At 46.9% G+C, this 19,488-nt stretch overlaps 1 protein-coding gene across 1 annotated transcript in view; it reads left to right on the top strand.

Moving 5' to 3' along the window:
- Positions 1–242: 242 nt before the first annotated feature.
- LOC139419164 (transmembrane protein 192-like) overlaps positions 243–19,488 on the top strand; it is a 23,470-nt gene continuing 4,224 nt past the window's right edge. The window contains exons 1-4 of the mRNA XM_071169146.1: positions 243–411; positions 3,181–3,324; positions 5,776–6,034; positions 6,740–6,868. Coding sequence (XP_071025247.1) covers positions 382–411; positions 3,181–3,324; positions 5,776–6,034; positions 6,740–6,868 — 562 coding nt within the window. The 5' untranslated portion in view covers positions 243–381. The remainder of the gene's footprint in view (positions 412–3,180; positions 3,325–5,775; positions 6,035–6,739; positions 6,869–19,488) is intronic.

Below are 19,488 nucleotides of genomic sequence, written 5' to 3'. Positions count from 1 at the left end.
TTTATCATTTAAAACAACACGGTCCTCGTCGACAGATACATGAATCCTCTCACTGTAACTACAGACAGGAGGTTATATTGTATTTCATGGTACAATATCAAACAATGTTAAAACCCTTTTGTGTGGTCTTGGAAATGATTGAAAGGAAGAGTATTCTTTGTAATCGGGGGTGAAACGCAACAGAGAAAACTACAAGGTGGAACCGTATATGGAGCAGTGGGCTGCCCGACCGGACCAATAACAGAGGAACGCCGCTGTCACATGGAAGCAGAGTATGAGGCTATCCGCTAAAACAGACGCTTTTTAAATGAAAAATTCTGTGTGTATTTAGCTTTATAAATCTTTCTCTTGAAGAGTTAACCTGTGCGACTTCAACACACCATGGAATCGGAAGGGATGTCGCACCATGCAGTAAGTCACGACACTGAACTGTCCCGTTCCGTATTGTGGTCCAGACACTAACTGATAACATTAGGTAGCCAGTCGGTGAGCTTGTTAGTTATCCTTCCATTAGGTATAGACCGGAAGAAGGCGATAGATAGTTATTTATCTACCGAGCTAACGTTACCTCTGTTACTATCTGAGATGAAACAATACCCCCGAGTCTTCAGCTAATAGGACATTTGAAAACGTTACAGCTCATATGCTGTCTTTTCTCTACAGGGTGAGACTGAGACGGGACGTTAGTTAGCCAAGTCCTTGTTGTTTCTCTCGGGTTGTGTATTGGCACCTTGTCGCCCGCTGGGGGCGCTGTTGGGTTAGCTAGAAGTCTATACACTCCGCTGGTGGACAAAGAACCCAATTGTCATACTTGAGTAAAAGTAAATATAAACCACTGATAAACTCAAGAGTCACAACCTTTCAGAAACCCCTTTATTCGTACATTTTACACATACTCAGAATTTGACTTGGCGGTGTGATATGGTGCTGCTAGCCATAGACAACATACAGAGACAGAATTTACACTTGATATACATTATACAAAATAGATCAAGTGAACATAGTGAGAATATACGGCAAGCGGTACCGGAGCACCAAGTCTAGGTCCAAGAGGCTTCTAAACAGTTTCTACCCCCAAGCCATAAGACTCCTGAACATCTAATCAAATGGCCACTATTTACATTTCCCCCCCTCTTTCATTCCACTGCCACTCTCTGTTATTATCTATGCAGTCACTTTTTTATTTTTTATTTTACCCCCTTTTCTCCCCAATTTCGTGGCGTCCAATTCTTAGTAGTTACTATCTTGTCTCATCGCTACAACTCCCGTACGGGCTCGGGAGAGACGAAGGTCGAAAGTCATGCGTCCTCCGATACACAACCCAACCAAGCCGCACTAATTCTTAACGCAGCGCGCATCCAACCCGGAAGCCAGCCGCACCAACGTGTCGGAGGCAACACCGTGCACCTGGCGAACTTGGTTAGCGCGCACTGCGCCCGGCCCGCCACAGGAGTCGCTGATGAGACGAGGATTTCCCTTTCGTTTTATTTATTTTTATTTAACTACCTACATTGTACATTAGTTTTTTTCTCAACTGCATTGTTGGTTAAGGTCTTGTCAGTCAGCATTTCACTGTGAGGTCTACTACACCTGTTGGTTAAGGTCTTGTCAGTCAGCATTTCACTGTGAGGTCTACTACACCTGTTGGTTAAGGTCTTGTCAGTCAGCATTTCACTGTGAGGTCTACTACACCTGTTGGTTAAGGTCTTGTCAGTCAGCATTTCACTGTGAGGTCTACTACACCTGTTGGTTAAGGTCTTGTCAGTCAGCATTTCACTGTGAGGTCTACTACACCTGTTGGTTAAGGTCTTGTCAGTCAGCATTTCACTGTGAGGTCTACTACACCTGTTGGTTAAGGTCTTGTCAGTCAGCATTTCACTGTGAGGTCTACTATACCTGTTGTATTCAGCATTTCACTGTAAGGTCTACTACACCTGTTGTATTCAGCATTTCACTGTGAGGTCTACTACACCTGTTGTATTCAGCATTTCACTGTGAGGTCTACTACACCTGTTGTATTCAGCATTTCACTGTGAGGTCTACTACACCTGTTGTATTCAGCATTTCACTGTGAGGTCTACTACACCTGTTGTATTCAGCATTTCACTGTGAGGTCTACTACACCTGTTGTATTCAGCATTTCACTGTAAGGTCTACTACACCTGTTGTATTCAGCATTTCACTGTGAGGTCTACTACACCTGTTGTATTCAGCATTTCACTGTGAGGTCTACTACACCTGTTGTATTCAGCATTTCACTGTGAGGTCTACTACACCTGTTGTATTCAGCATTTCACTGTGAGGTCTACTACACCTGTTGTATTCAGCATTTCACTGTAAGGTCTACTACACCTGTTGTAATCATCATTTCACTGTAAGGTCTACTACACCTGTTGTATTCAGCATTTCACTGTGAGGTCTACTACACCTGTTGTATTCAGCATTTCACTGTGAGGTCTACTACACCTGTTGTATTCAGCATTTCACTGTGAGGTCTACTACACCTGTTGTATTCAGCATTTCACTGTAAGGTCTACTACACCTGTTGTATTCAGCATTTCACTGTGAGGTCTACTACACCTGTTGTATTCAGCATTTCACTGTCAGGTCTACTACACCTGTTGTATTCAGCATTTCACTGTAAGGTCTACTACACCTGTTGTATTCAGCATTTCACTGTCAGGTCTACTACACCTGTTGTATTCAGCATTTCACTGTAAGGTCTACTACACCTGTTGTATTCAGCATTTCACTGTAAGGTCTACTACACCTGTTGTATTCAGCATTTCACTGTAAGGTCTACTACACCTGTTGTATTCAGCATTTCACTGTAAGGTCTACTACACCTGTTGTATTCAGCATTTCACTGTGAGGTCTACTACACCTGTTGTATTCAGCATTTCACTGTGAGGTCTACTACACCTGTTGTATTCAGCATTTCACTGTCAGGTCTACTACACCTGTTGTATTCAGCATTTCACTGTCAGGTCTACTACACCTGTTGTATTCAGCATTTCACTGTCAGGTCATGTGGCAAATAACATTGGATTTGATTTACAATTTAAAGTATAAATATATATTTTCCGTTGTGTAAATTCAAGAGTCCATTCTTGAGTTTAACCATGATAAAGTGCAAAGCTGATCTGTGTGTGTGTGTGTGTGTGTTTGTGTGTGTGACAGGTCAGTTCATCAGTAGATGTGTCTCAGAGTGTTGAGGAGGACCCTTTAGTGGACGGACCGCTGATCTCCCATGATGCCTTGCAGTCTGCTATCAGGAGAGAATTCATAACTCTCCCCACGCACTGTCCTGCTGTCCTGCTGCAGGTATACACATCCCTGTTGTAGTGTAAAGACACACACACACACACACACACACACACACACACACATCCCTGTTGTAGTGTAAACACACACACACACACACACACACACACACATCCCTGTTGTAGTGTAAACACACACACACACACACACACACACACACACACATCCCTGTTGTAGTGTAAACACACACACACACACACACACACACACACACATCCCTGTTGTAGTGTAAACACACACACACACACACACACACACACACACACACACACACATCCCTGTTGTAGTGTAAACACACACACACACACACATCCCTGTTGTAGTGTAAACACACACACACACACACACACACACATCCCTGTTGTAGTGTAAACACACACACACACACACACACATCCCTGTTGTAGTGTAAACACACACACACACACACACACACACACACACATCCCTGTTGTAGTGTAAAGACACACACATCCCTGTTGTAGTGTAAAGCTTCAGTTAAGCCCATTAATGTTCTGCTGATGTTTGTTCATCAGAATCACAGAATAATAGATTACAGACAACTGACCACTCCTCAGCATGTTGACTACACCAGCATTACAGACAACTGACCACTCCTTATATAGTCAGCATGTTGACTACACCAGCATTACAGACCACTGACCACTCCTCAGCATGTTGACTACACCAGCATTACAGACAACTGACCACTCCTCAGCATGTTGACTACACCAGCATTACAGACAACTGACCACTCCTCAGCATGTTGACTACACCAGCATTACAGACAACTGACCACTCCTCAGCATGTTGACTACACCAGCATTACAGACAACTGACCACTCCTCAGCCTGTTGACTACACCAGCATTACAGACAACTGACCACTCCTCAGCATGTTGACTACACCAGCATTACAGACAACTGACCACTCCTCAGCCTGTTGACTACACCAGCATTACAGACAACTGACCACTCCTCAGCCTGTTGACTACACCAGCATTACAGACAACTGACCACTCCTCAGCATGTTGACTACACCAGTATTACAGACAACTGACCACTCCTCAGCATGTTGACTACACCAGTATTACAGACAACTGACCACTCCTCAGCATGTTGACTACACCAGCATTACAGACAACTGACCACTCCTCAGCATGTTGACTACACCAGCATTACAGACAACTGACCACTCCTCAGCATGTTGACTACACCAGCATTACAGACAACTGACCACTCCTCAGCCTGTTGACTACACCAGCATTACAGACAACTGACCACTCCTCAGCATGTTGACTACACCAGTATTACAGACAACTGACCACTCTCTATAGTCCTCTGATCCTCGACTTCTGCGATGTCATTTATAAAATAGCCTCCAGCACTCTACTCAATAAATTGGATGCAGTCTATCACAGTGCCATCCGTTTTGTCACCAAAGTCCCATATACTACCCACCATTGTGACCTGTACGCTCTCGTTGGCTGGCCCTCGCTTCATACTCGTCGCCAAACCCACTGGCTCCAGGTTATCTGCAAGACCCTGCTAGGTAAAGTCCCCCCTTACCTCAGCTCGCTGGTCACCATAGCATCTCCCACCTGTAGCACACGCTCCAGCAGGTATATCTCTCTAGTCACCCCCAAAACCAATTCTTTCTTTGGCCTCCTCTCCTTCCAGTTCTCTCCTGCCAATGACTGGAACGAACTACAAAAATCTCTGAAACTGGAGACTCACATCTCCCTCACTAGCTTTAAGCACCAACTGTCAGAGCAGCTCACAGATTACTGCACCTGTACATAGCCCATCTATAATTTAGCCCAAACAACTACCTCTCCCCCTACTGTATTTATTTATTTATTTTGCTCCTTTGCACCCCATTATTTTTATTTCTACTTTGCACATTCTTCCATTGCATATCTACCATTCCAGTGTTTTACTTGCTATATTGTATTTACTTTGCCACCATGGCCTTTTTTTGCCTTTACCTCCCTTCTCTCACCTCATTTGCTCACATTGTACCGTGGGGAGAACAAGTATTTGATACACTGCCGATTTGCAGGTTTTCCTACTTACAAAGCATGTAGAGGTCTGTAATTTTCATCATAGGTACACTTCAACTGTGAGAGACGGAATCTAAAACAAAAATCCAGAAAATCACATTGTATGATTTTTAAGTAATTAATTTGCATTTTATTGCATGACATAAGTATTTGATCACCGACCAACCAGAAAGAATTTCGACTCTCACAGACCTGTTAGTTTTTCTTTAAGAAGCCCTCCTGTTCTCCACTCATTACCTGTATTAACTGCACCTGTTTGAACTCGTTACCTGTATAAAAGACACCTGTCCACACATTCAATCAATCGACTATTATTAAATAAAGGGGAATAGAATAAATAATGAAATAGTCCATGTTCTGTCTGACAGGTGTTCTCTCTGTGTCCCCAGGTGGTGTATGTGTCTCTGAGTGTGTGTGTTGCAGTAGTGTGTGTGTTTGAGGTTGGCCGGGAGGAGTGTGTCCGTGTGTTGGGGAATGTTCGGGGGCAGAGTGTGGTGGTGATTGGGAAGGTGTTTGTGTGGCTGTGTGTGTTGTTGTTTGGTGTGTGTGTTCAGCATCACCACAGCCGAGTGAGGAGCAGAGGATACCTCCGTTTCTACAGAGACAACCGCACCCTGAAACACCTGCCCTTCCTCATCCACTCTGCAGGTACACCTGCATCTCAGTGCAATAGGCATCACTACAGTCCTTGGTTGGAATCCAGGCTGTATCACATCCGACCGTGGTAAGGTGTCCCATAGGGCGGTTTGGCCCGTCGTCGTCCGGGTTTGGCCGGGGGGAAGGCCGTCGTCGTCCGGGTTTGGCCGGGGGAAGGCCGTCGTCGTCCGGGTTTGGCCGGGGGGAAGGCCGTCGTTGTCAATAAGAATCAGTTCTTAACTGACTAGTTAAATAAAGGTTCAATAATAAATACATAAATCCTGCAGGTCCACCTCCTAACCCTAACATCCTGGTACTCCTAACCCTAACATCCTGGTACTCGTCTCTGTGTAGTTGTTGGTTAGTTCTCCTACAGTTGAATGTTTTACAGTGGGTCCACCTCCTAACCCTAACATCCTGGTACTCCTAACCCTAACATCCTGGTACTCGTCTCTGTGTAGTTGTTGGTTAGTTCTCCTACAGTTGAATGTTTTACAGCGGGTCCACCTCCTAACCCTAACCCTAACATCCTGGTACTCGTCTCTGTGTAGTTGTTGGTTAGTTCTTCTACAGTTGAATGTTTTACAGTGGGTCCACCTCCTAACCCTAACATCCTGGTACTCGTCTCCTACCACACAGAGGAGACACACACATTAAAGCTTACCTTTAACACTTGGACGTGTGTGTGTGTGTGTGTGTGTGTGTGTGTGTGTGTAGGGAACACGGCGGTGTTGGTGGTCATGTCAGCTGATCTGCCAGAGGCGGATCATCTTCCTGTTTATCTGCTGCTAGGGATTCTGGGACTGGAGCTCCTGGTCTCTCTGCCTTGTCTGATCATCTACACAGGTACCCCCCTCCCCCAGCCTGTCTATAGAGTGATCTACATCACAGTTACCCCTCTCCCTCTCCCCCTCCCCCAGCCTGTCTATAGAGTGATCTACATCACAGGTACCCCCCTCCCCCTCCCCCCCCCCCTCCCCCAGCCTGTCTATAGAGTGATCTACATCACAGGTACCCCTCTCCCCCTCCCCCTCCCCCAGCCTGTCTATAGAGTGATCTACATCACAGGTACCCCTCTCCCTCTCCCCCTCCCACAGCCTGTCTATAGAGTGATCTACATCACAGGTACCCCTCTCCCTCTCCCCCTCCCACAGCCTGTCTATAGAGTGATCTACATCACAGGTACCCCCCTCCCCCTCCCCCAGCCTGTCTATAGAGTGATCTACATCACAGTTACCCCTCTCCCCCTCCCCCAGCCTGTCTATAGAGTGATCTACATCACAGGTACCCCTCTCCCTCTCCCCCTCCCACAGCCTGTCTATAGAGTGATCTACATCACAGGTACCCCTCTCCCCCTCCCCCAGCCTGTTTATAGAGTGATCTACATCACAGGTACCCCTCTCCCCCTCCCCCAGCCTGTCTATAGAGTGATCTACATCACAGTTACCCCTCTCCCCCTCCCACAGCCTGTCTATAGAGTGATCTACATCACAGGTACCCCTCTCCCCCTCCCCCAGCCTGTCTATAGAGTGATCTACATCACAGGTACCCCTCTCCCCCTCCCCCAGCCTGTCTAATCTGCATCACAACAGCCTGTCTAATGTCAGAGAGGGGGTACCTGTCCTGCTCTATTCAGACACACAATAGAATGACAATCCCTATTCAGCCCTCTCTCTCTCTTTCTCTCAATTTCAATTCAATTTAAGGGTTTTATTGGTATGGGAAACATATGTTAACATCGCCAAAGCAAGTGAAATAGATTATAAACAAAAATGAAATTAACGTTAAACATTACACTCACAAAAGCTCCAAAGCATAAAGACATTTGAAATGTCATATAATGTCTATATACAGTGTTGTAACGATGTGCAAATAGTTAAAGTACAAAAGTAAAATAAATAAACATAAATATGGGTTGTATTTACAATGGTGTTTGTTCTTCACTGGTTGACCTTTTCTTGTGGAAATATGTCTCTCTAATATGGTCATACATTGGGTAGGAGGTTAGGAAGTGCAGCTCAGTTTCCACCTCATTTTGTGGGCAGTGAGCACATAGCCTGTCTTCTCTTGAGAGCCATGTCTGCCTACGGCGGCCTTTCTCAATAGCAAGGCTCTGCTCACTGAGTCTGTACATAGTCAAAGCTTTCTTTAGTTTTGGGTCAGTCACAGTGGTCAGGTATTCTGCCGCTGTGTACTCTCTGTTTATGTCTTGGCTGGTTCAGTACCACTACGTCTTGGCTGGTTCAGTACCACTACGTCTTGGCTCCTCGTTCAGTGAGACAGGGTCTAGGTCTGCTGGTTCAGTACCACTACGTCTTGACTGGTTCAGTGAGACAGGGTCTAGGTCTGCTGGTTCAGTACCACTATGTCTTGGCTGGTTCAGTACCACTATGTCTTGGCTGGTTCAGTACCACTATGTCTTGGCTGGTTCAGTACCACTACGTCTTGGCTGGTTCAGTACCACTACGTCTTGGCTGGTTCAGTACCACTACGTCTTGGCTCCTCGTTCAGTGAGACAGGGTCTAGGTCTGCTGGTTCAGTACCACTACGTCATGGCTGGTTCAGTGAGACAGGGTCTAGGTCTGCTGGTTCAGTACCACTATGTCTTGGCTGGTTCAGTACCACTACGTCTTGGCTCCTCGTTCAGTGAGACAGGGTCTAGGTCTGCTGGTTCAGTACCACCACGTCTTGGCTGGTTCAGTGAGACAGGGTCTAGGTCTGCTGGTTCGGTACCACTACGTCTTGGCTGGTTCAGTACCACTACGTCTTGGCTGGTTCAGTGAGACAGGGTCTAGGTCTGCTGATTCAGTACCACTACGTCTTGGCTGGTTCAGTACCACTATGTCTTGGCTGGTTCAGTACCACTATGTCTTGGCTGGTTCAGTACCACTACGTCTTGGCTGGTTCAGTACCACTACGTCTTGGCTGGTTCAGTACCACTACGTCTTGGCTCCTCGTTCAGTGAGACAGGGTCTAGGTCTGCTGGTTCAGTACCACTATGTCTTGGCTGGTTCAGTACCACTACATCTTGGCTGGTTCAGTACCACTACGTCTTGGCTCCTCGTTCAGTGAGACAGGGTCTAGGTCTGCTGATTCAGTACCACTACGTCATGGCTGGTTCAGTGAGACAGGGTCTAGGTCTGCTGGTTCAGTACCACTATGTCTTGGCTGGTTCAGTACCACTACGTCTTGGCTCCTCGTTCAGTGAGACAGGGTGTAGGTCTGCTGGTTCAGTACCACCACGTCTTGGCTGGTTCAGTGAGACAGGGTCTAGGTCTGCTGGTTCGGTACCACTACGTCTTGGCTGGTTCAGTACCACTACGTGTGGTCGTAGGCTCTGATTAAGTTCTCAGTGTCAGAAATCTGGAGCCGTTTTATGTCGTGTGGCAGGTGTTGCGAGCCGATTCTGGTGACTGACTGACCAATAGGAACACGGCTGACACCGAGTATGCACACAATAATATGATTATTTTGAACAGGTAGATTAATATAATAGTTTGATTTAAAGATTTATATGCCTTGCAAGAAGAATGTTGCCTCATCATCTTGTTTACGTGACATCTGAAATCATTTGAGTCATTTAGGAGATGTGATTTACAGGAGCGTTAAGTGCATTGCTCAAGGGCACATTGACAGATGTTTCACCTAGTTGTTAACATATCGTCCAATCTGGCCATGTTACTGAGCTAACATATGGAGTTGTTAACATATCGTCCAATCTGGCCAGGTTACTGAGCTAACATATGGAGTTGTTAACATATCGTCCAATCTGGCCATGTTACTGAGCTAACATATGGAGTTGTTAACATATCGTCCAATCTGGCCATGTTACTGAGCTAACATATGGAGTTGTTAACATATCGTCCAATCTGGCCATGTTACTGAGCTAACATATGGAGTTGTTAACATATCGTCCAATCTGGCCAGGTTACTGAGCTAACATATGGAGTTGTTAACATATCGTCCAATCTGGCCATGTTACTGAGCTAACATATGGAGTTGTTAACATATCGTCCAATCTGGCCAGGTTACTGAGCTAACATATGGAGTTGTTAACATATCGTCCAATCTGGCCATGTTACTGAGCTAACATATGGAGTTGTTAACATATCGTCCAATCTGGCCAGGTTACTGAGCTAACATATGGAGTTGTTAACATATCGTCCAATCTGGCCAGGTTACTGAGCTAACATATGGAGTTGTTAACATATCGTCCAATCTGGCCATGTTACTGAGTTAACATATGGAGTTGTTAACATATCGTCCAATCTGGCCAGGTTACTGAGCTAACATATGGAGTTGTTAACATATCGTCCAATCTGGCCATGTTACTGAGCTAACATATGGAGTTGTTAACATATCGTCCAATCTGGCCATGTTACTGAGCTAACATATGGAGTTGTTAACATATCGTCCAATCTGGCCAGGTTACTGAGCTAACATATGGAGTTGTTAACATATCGTCCAATCTGGCCAGGTTACTGAGCTAACATATGGAGTTGTTAACATATCGTCCAATCTGGCCATGTTACTGAGCTAACATATGGAGTTGTTAACATATCGTCCAATCTGGCCAGGTTACTGAGCTAACATATGGAGTTGTTAACATATTGTCCAATCTGGCCATGTTACTGAGCTAACATATGGAGTTGTTAACATATCGTCCAATCTGGCCAGGTTACTGAGCTAACATATGGAGTTGTTAACATATCGTCCAATCTGGCCAGGTTACTGAGCTAACATATGGAGTTGTTAACATATCGTCCAATCTGGCCAGGTTACTGAGCTAACATATGGAGTTGTTAACATATCGTCCAATCTGGCCAGTTTACTGAGCTAACATATGGAGTTGTTAACATATCGTCCAATCTGGCCATGTTACTGAGCTAACATATGGAGTTGTTAACATATCGTCCAATCTGGCCATGTTACTGAGCTAACATATGGAGTTGTTAACATATCGTCCAATCTGGCCATGTTACTGAGCTAACATATGGAGTTGTTAACATATCGTCCAATCTGGCCAGGTTACTGAGCTAACATATGGAGTTGTTAACATATCGTCCAATCTGGCCAGGTTACTGAGCTAACATATGGAGTTGTTAACATATCGTCCAATCTGGCCATGTTACTGAGCTAACATATGGAGTTGTTAACATATCGTCCAATCTGGCCAGGTTACTGAGCTAACATATGGAGTTGTTAACATATCATCCAATCTGGCCATGTTACTGAGCTAACATATGGAGTTGTTAACATATCGTCCAATCTGGCCAGGTTACTGAGCTAACATATGGAGTTGTTTTAAGATGGTGTATAGAGTGCATGAGGAGAGGGGAGAGAGAGAGAGAGGGGAGGGAGGAGAGAGAGGGGAGAGAGAGAGAGAGAGGGGAGAGAGGAGAGAGAGCGAGAGAGGGGAGGGAGGAGAGGGAGGAGGGGGAGAGAGAGAGGAGGGGGGAGAGGGAGTGCTACTGTAGATAAAAGAGAACTCTTTCACACTGAGATGGGCTTTATCCTGTCCACAGGCTACACACACTGATCTCAGGTCAGATTAGTGGTGTGAGGCTCGACCACACTGAGATGGGCTTTATCCTGTCCACAGGCTACACACACTGATCTCAGGTCAGATTAGTGGTGTGAGGCTCGACCACACTGAGATGGGCTTTATCCTGCCCACAGGCTACACACACTGATCTCAGGTCAGATTAGTGGTGTGAGGCTCGACCACACTGAGATGGGCTTTATCCTGTCCACAGGCTACACACACTGATCTCAGGTCAGATTAGTGGTGTGAGGCTCGACCACACTGAGATGGGCTTTATCCTGTCCACAGGCTACACACACTGATCTCAGGTCAGATTAGTGGTGTGAGGCTCGACCACACTGAGATGGGCTTTATCCTGTCCACAGGCTACACACACTGATCTCAGGTCAGATTAGTGGTGTGAGGCTCGACCACACTGAGATGGGCTTTATCCTGCCCACAGGCTACACACACTGATCTTAGGTCAGATTAGTGGTGTGAGGCTATACAAATTATTTGTCACATGCGCCGAATACAACCGGTGTAGACCTTACAGTGAAATACTTCTTTATAGTGAAATGCTTCCTTACGAGTCCCAATTGACCAACAATACGGACAAGAATAAGAGATAAAAGTGGGGAGGCAGGTAGCCTAGTGGTTAGAGGAGGCAGGCAGCCTAGTGGTTAGAGGAGGCAGGCAGCCTAGTGGTTAGAGGAGGCAGGCAGCCTAGTGGATAGAGGAGGCAGGTAGCCTAGTGGTTAGAGGAGGCAGGTAGCCTAGTGGTTAGAGGAGGCAGGTAGCCTAGTGGTTAGAGGAGGCAGGTAGCCTAGTGGTTAGAGGAGGCAGGTAGCCTAGTGGTTAGAGGAGGCAGGCAGCCTAGTGGTTAGAGGAGGCAGGCAGCCTAGTGGTTAGAGGAGGCAGGCAGCCTAGTGGTTAGAGGAGGCAGGCAGCCTAGCGGTTAGAGGAGGCAGGCAGCCTAGCGGTTAGAGGAGGCAGGCAGCCTAGCGGTTAGAGGAGGCAGGCAGCCTAGCGGTTAGAGGAGGCAGGCAGCCTAGCGGTTAGAGGAGGCAGGCAGCCTAGCGGTTAGAGGAGGCAGGCAGCCTAGCGGTTAGAGGAGGCAGGCAGCCTAGCGGTTAGAGGAGGCAGATAGCCTAGCGGTTAGAGGAGGCAGGCAGCCTAGCGGTTAGAGGAGGCAGGCAGCCTAGCGGTTAGAGGAGGCAGGCAGCCTAGCGGTCAGAGGAGGCAGGCAGCCTAGCGGTTAGATCGTTGGGCCAGTAACTGAAAGGTTGCAAGATCGAATCCCAGTTGACAAGGTAAAAATCTGTCGTTCTGCCCCTGAACAAGGCAGTTAACCCACTGTTCCCCTGAACAAGGCAGTTAACCCACTGTTCCCCTGAACAAGGCAGTTAACCCCACTGTTCCCCGGTAGGCCGTCATTGTAAATAAGAATCTGAACTGACTTGCCTAGTTAAATAAAATAAAAAGTAACAAGTAATTAAAGAGCAGCAGTAAAATAACAGAGACTATATACAGGGTATTACGGTACAGAGACTATATACAGTGAGACTATATACAGGGTATTACGGTACAGAGACTATATACAGTGAGACTATATACAGGGTATTACGGTACAGAGACTATATACAGTGAGACTATATACAGGGTATTACGGTACAGAGGCTATATACAGTGAGACTATATACAGGGTATTACGGTACAGAGACTATATACAGTGAGACTATATACAGGGTATTACGGTACAGAGACTATATACAGTGAGACTATATACAGGGTATTACGGTACAGAGGCTATATACAGTGAGCCTATATACAGGGTATTACGGTACAGAGGCTATATACAGAGGGTACAGAGTCAATGTGGAGACTGTACCGTAACACCCTGTATATAGTCTCACTGTATATAGTCTCTGTTATTTTACTGCTGAGGGTGTTACGGTACAGAGTCAATGTGGAGGCTATATACAGGGTATTACGGTACAGAGTCAATGTGGAGGCTATATACAGGGTATTACGGTACAGAGTCAATGTGGAGGCTATATACAGGGTATTACGGTACAGAGTCAATGTGGAGGCTATATACAGGGTATTACGGTACAGAGTCAATGTGGAGGCTATATACAGGGTGTTACAGTACAGAGTCAATGTGGAGGCTACATACAGGGTATTACGGTACAGAATCAATGTGGAGGCTATATACAGGGGGTACCGGTACAGAGTCAATGTGCAGGGGCACTGGTTAATTGAGCTTATATGTACATGTAGGTAGAGTTAAAGTGACTATGTATAGATAATAACAGAGAGTAGCAGTGATGTAAAGAGGGGGAGAGGGGGGGCAATGCAAATAATCTGGGTAGACATTTGGTTAACTGTTCAGCAGGCTTAGGAGAGGGTATTCTCTGCTGCTGGCCTGCTCTCCTGTGAGGAGAGGGTATCCTCTGCTGCGGGCCTGCTCTCCTGTGAGGAGAGGGTATTCTCTGCTGCTGGCCTGCTCTCCTGTGAGGAGAGGGTATTCTCTGCTGCAGGCCTGCTCTCCTGTGAGGAGAGGGTATTCTCTGCTGCGGGCCTGCTCTCCTGTGAGGAGAGGGTATCCTCTGCTGCGGGCCTGCTCTCCTGTGAGGAGAGGGTATTCTCTGCTGCGGGCCTGCTCTCCTGTGAGGAGAGGGTATTCTCTGCTGCGGGCCTGCTCTCCTGTGAGGAGAGGGTATTCTCTGCTGCGGGCCTGCTCTCCTGTGAGGAGAGGGTATTCTCTGCTGCGGGCCTGCTCTCCTGTGAGGAGAGGGTATCCTCTGCTGCTGGCCTGCTCTCCTGTGAGCGAGGAGCGGTTGGCGTGGAGCACCGGAGCGGCTCCATGAACGAAAAGCAGGATTACCGACCTCTGAACTCTGCTCACATACTCTGGTTCAGACCTACTAAGCTCAAACACACACCGGTGACCAGTAAAGGTGTGTGTGTGTGTGTGTGTGTGTGTGTGTGTGTGTGTGTGTGTGTGTGTGTGTGTGTGTGTGTGTGTTTGAAGAACCCTGCAGGCTGGTCGGATGTGTGTTTGATGTGTGCTGTATAAATGCCCTTCATTATAACATGAATACAATCCTCTCTATAGACTTGCATGTTGCCAGGACATCAAAGAGTCAACAGAATAGACCTCCCTCTATTGTCTGATCTACTGGAAGCACTGCAGGGTAGGACTACCACTGACTATAAAACCAAGTGGGGTGGTCGCTTTGGTCAGCTGCTTATATACCCTTCAAGGCAGTTAGCATTTAGCATGGCTAGCATCATGCCATTGACCTGCACTGTAAAACCACTGTTAGCATTAACATGGTTAGCATCATGCCATTGATCTGCGCTGTAAAACCACCTTTAGCGTCAGCGCATGGCTAGTATCATGCCATTGACCTGCACTAATCATTGACAACTGTAAAACCACTGTTAGCATTAGCATGGGAAGCATCATGCCATTGACCTGCACTGTAAAACCACTGTTAGCATTAACATGGCTAGCATCATGCCATTGACCCGCACTGTAAAACCACTGTTAGCATTAGCATGGGAAGCAGCAGAGAAGTCTCTTCTTTTTTAAGCCTCTTTTAATAACCAGAACTGATAAAGCGTGAGAAGGAGAGGTGCCTCTAGCAGGTGGGGGAGGGGCCATACTGTGAGCGAGTGGAACAGGCATGAGGGAGGGAGACGGCAACCAACCATGCTGACTCATGTTATAGGATACTATTACCTGTCATAGGAGGAGGGGGAGGGAGGGAGAGACAGCAACCAACCATGCTGACTCATGTTATAGGATACTATTACCTGTCATAGGAGGAGGAGGAGGAGGGGGAGGGAGGGAGGGAGAGACAGCAACCAGCCAAGCTGACTCATGTTATAGGATACTATTACCTGTCATAGGAGGAGGGGGAGGGAGGGAGAGACAGCAACCAACCATGCTGACTCATGTTATAGGATACTATTACCTGTCATAGGAGGAGGAGGAGGAGTTGGAGGGAGGGAGGGAGAGACAGCAACCAGCCAAGCTGACTCATGTTATAGGATACTATTACCTGTCATAGGAGGAGGGGGAGGGAGACGGCAACCAGCCAAGCTGACTCATGTTATAGGATACTATTACCTGTCATAGGAGAAGGGATGGAGGGAGGGAGAGACAGCAACCAACCACGCTAACTCATGTTATAGTAGACTATTACCTGTCATAGGAGGAGGGGGAGGGAGGGAGAGACAGCAACCAGCCAAGCTGACTCATGTTATAGGATACTATTACCTGTCATAGGAGGAGGAGGAGGAGGGGGAGGGAGGGAGGGAGAGACAGCAACCAGCCAAGCTGACTCATGTTATAGGATACTAGTAGTAGTTGTAGCCCGTCCTTCTCCTTTTAATTCAGAATATAAAGTAGCAGCCTAGCTGTTGGCTCTTGGTGGTTGTCGCCCGTCCTTCTCCTTTTAATTTAGAATATAAAGTAGCAGCCTAGCTGTTGGCTCTTGGTGGTTGTCGCCCGTCCTTCTCCTTTTAATTCAGAATATAAAGTAGGAGCCTAGCTGTTGGCTCTTGGTGGTTGTCGCCCGTCCTTCTCCTTCAGAATATAAAGTAGTAGCCTAGCTGTTGGCTCTTGGTGGTTGTCGCCCGTCCTTCTCCTTCAGAATATAAAGTAGCAGCCTAGCTGTTGGCTCTTGGTGGTTGTCGCCCGTCCTTCTCCTTCAGAATATAAAGTAGCAGCCTAGCCATTGGCTCTTGGTGGTTGTAGCTCGTCCTTCTCCTTCTCCTTCTGAATTTAAAGTAGGAGCCTAGCTGTTGGCTCTTGGTGGTTGTAGCCCGTCCTTCTCCTTTTAATTCAGAATATAAAGTAGTAGCCTAGCTGTTGGCTCTTGGTGGTTGTCGCCCGTCCTTCTCCTTTTAATTTAGAATATAAAGTAGCAGCCTAGCTGTTGGCTCTTGGTGGTTGTAGCCCGTCCTTCTCCTTTTAATTCAGAATATAAAGTAGCAGCCTAGCTGTTGGCTCTTGGTGGTTGTCGCCCGTCCTTCTCCTTCTCCTTCAGAATATAAAGTAGCAGCCTAGCCATTGGCTCTTGGTGGTTGTAGCCCGTCTTTCTCCTTCTCCTTCAGAATATAAAGTAGGAGCCTAGCTGTTGGCTCTTGGTGGTTGTAGACCATCCTTCTCCTTCAGAATATAAAGTAGCAGCCTAGCTGTTAGCTCTTGGTGGTTGTAGCCCGTCCTTCTCCTTTTAATTCAGAATATAAAGTAGCAGCCTAGCTGTTGGCTCTTGGTGGTTGTAGCGCGTCTTTCTCCTTCTCCTTCAGAATATAAAGTAGCAGCCTAACCATTGGCTCTTGGTGGTTGTAGCCCGTCCTTCTCCTTCTCCTTCTGAATATAAAATAGCAGCCTAGCTGTTGGCTCTTGGTGGTTGTAGACCATCCTTCTCCTTCAGAATATAAAGTAGCAGCCTAGCTGTTGGCTCTTGGTGGTTGTAGCCCGTCCTTCTCCTTTTAATTTAGAATATAAAGTAGCAGCCTAGCTGTTGGCTCTTGGTGGTTGTAGCCCGTCCTTCTCCTTTTAATTTAGAATATAAAGTAGCAGCCTAGCTGTTGGCTCTTGGTGGTTGTAGCCCATCCTTCTCCTTCTCCTTCAGAATATAAAGTAGCAGCCTAGCCGTTGGCTCTTGGTGGTTGTAGCCCGTCCTTCTCCTTCAGAATATAAAGTAGGAGCCTAGCTGTTGGCTCTTGGTGGTTGTAGCCCGTCGTTCTCCTTCAGAATATAAAGTAGCAGCCTAGCCGTTGGCTCTTGGTGGTTGTAGCCCGTCCTTCTCCTTCAGAATATAAAGTAGCAGCCTAGCTGTTGGCTCTTGGTGGTTGTAGCCCGTCCTTCTCCTTCAGAATATAAAGTAGGAGCCTAGCTGTTGGCTCTTGGTGGTTGTAGCCCGTCCTTCTCCTTCAGAATATAAAGTAGCAGCCTAGCTGTTGGCTCTTGGTGGTTGTAGCCCGTCCTTCTCCTTCAGAATATAAAGTAGCAGCCTAGCTGTTGGCTCTTGGTGGTTGTAGCTCGTCTTTCTCCTTCTCCTTCAGAATATAAAGTAGCAGCCTAGCTGTTGGCTCTTGGTGGTTGTAGCCCGTCGTTCTCCTTCAGAATATAAAGTAGCAGCCTAGCCGTTGGCTCTTGGTGGTTGTAGCCCGTCCTTCTCCTTCAGAATATAAAGTAGCAGCCTAGCTGTTGGCTCTTGGTGGTTGTAGCCCGTCCTTCTCCTTCAGAATATAAAGTAGCAGCCTAGCTGTTGGCTCTTGGTGGTTGTAGCCCGTCCTTCTCCTTCAGAATATAAAGTAGGAGCCTAGCTGTTGGCTCTTGGTGGTTGTAGCCCGTCCTTCTCCTTCAGAATATAAAGTAGGAGCCTAGCTGTTGGCTCTTGGTGGTTGTAGCCCGTCCTTCTCCTTCAGAATATAAAGTAGGAGCCTAGCTGTTGGCTCTTGGTGGTTGTAGCCCGTCCTTCTCCTTCAGAATATAAAGTAGGAGCCTAGCTGTTGGCTCTTGGTGGTTGTAGCCCGTCTTTCTCCTTCTCTTTTAGAATATAAAGTAGGAGCCTAGCTGTTGGCTCTTGGTGGTTGTAGCTCGTCTTTCTCCTTCTCCTTCAGAATATAAAGTAGCAGCCTAGCTGTTGGCTCTTGGTGGTTGTAGCCCGTCCTTCTCCTTCAGAATATAAAGTAGCAGCCTAGCCGTTGGCTCTTGGTGGTTGTAGCCCGTCCTTCTCCTTCAGAATATAAAGTAGCAGCCTAGCTGTTGGCTCTTGGTGGTTGTAGCCCGTCCTTCTCCTTCAGAATATAAAGTAGCAGCCTAGCTGTTGGCTCTTGGTGGTTGTAGCCCGTCCTTCTCCTTCAGAATATAAAGTAGGAGCCTAGCTGTTGGCTCTTGGTGGTTGTAGCCCGTCCTTCTCCTTCAGAATATAAAGTAGGAGCCTAGCTGTTGGCTCTTGGTGGTTGTAGCCCGTCTTTCTCCTTCTCCTTCAGAATATAAAGTAGGAGCCTAGCTGTTGGCTCTTGGTGGTTGTAGCCCGTCCTTCTCCTTCAGAATATAAAGTAGCAGCCTAGCTGTTGGCTCTTGGTGGTTGTAGCCCGTCCTTCTCCTTCAGAATATAAAGTAGCAGCCTAGCTGTTGGCTCTTGGTGGTTGTAGCCCGTCCTTTTCTTTTTAAATCTATCATTTTAATTCCATCCTCCATTGATTAGATATCTCCTAACTTTTACCACACGGAGGCTCTATGAGCCTATTGCCACTTTGATGACTTCTGATTGGCCAACAACAAGCTCTGGTGAAAAGCAGCATAATTGATCTGATGTCTTTCTTTGTCTCTACTGCAGCAGTTGGTTGAAATTACACCCAATCAGATCAGACCCAGGACATTATTTACACTTCTGGATCCGGGCCCCAGATGGGGTCTGTGGTTTTGGGGTGCAGGTGGATCGGTGAAGACCATTACCCAGCACACCGCGATGAACGAACAGCCGAGGAACGGCAGACAGACGGTGTGTGTCGTCTCTTAGAGGGAGGTGTGGAATGTGCCACATCTCTACTGTCCAACTACTGCACTCAACCCCTTAGAGGGAGGTGTTGAATGTGTCACATCTCTACTGTCCAACTACTGCACTCAACCCCTTAGAGGGAGGTGTGGAATGTGTCACATCTCTACTGTCCAACTACTGCACTCAACCCCTTAGAGGGAGGTGTGGAATGTGTCACATCTCTACTGTCCAACTACTGCACTCAACCCCTTAGAGGGAGGTGTGGAATGTGTCACATCTCTACTGTCCAACTACTGCACTCAACCCCTTCATCTCATCTCTCTCTCTCATCCCTCTCTCTGTCTCTCTCCCTCTATCCCTCTCTCTCATCGCTCTCTCTCTCTGTCTCTCTCTCTCTCTAATCTCTCTCT

Source organism: Oncorhynchus clarkii, chromosome 10 (assembly GCF_045791955.1).
Source record: "Oncorhynchus clarkii lewisi isolate Uvic-CL-2024 chromosome 10, UVic_Ocla_1.0, whole genome shotgun sequence".
Lineage (NCBI taxonomy): Eukaryota > Metazoa > Chordata > Actinopteri > Salmoniformes > Salmonidae > Oncorhynchus > Oncorhynchus clarkii.
Note: the sequence above shows the minus strand (reverse complement) of the source record. Positions and strands in the feature narration are given on the sequence as shown.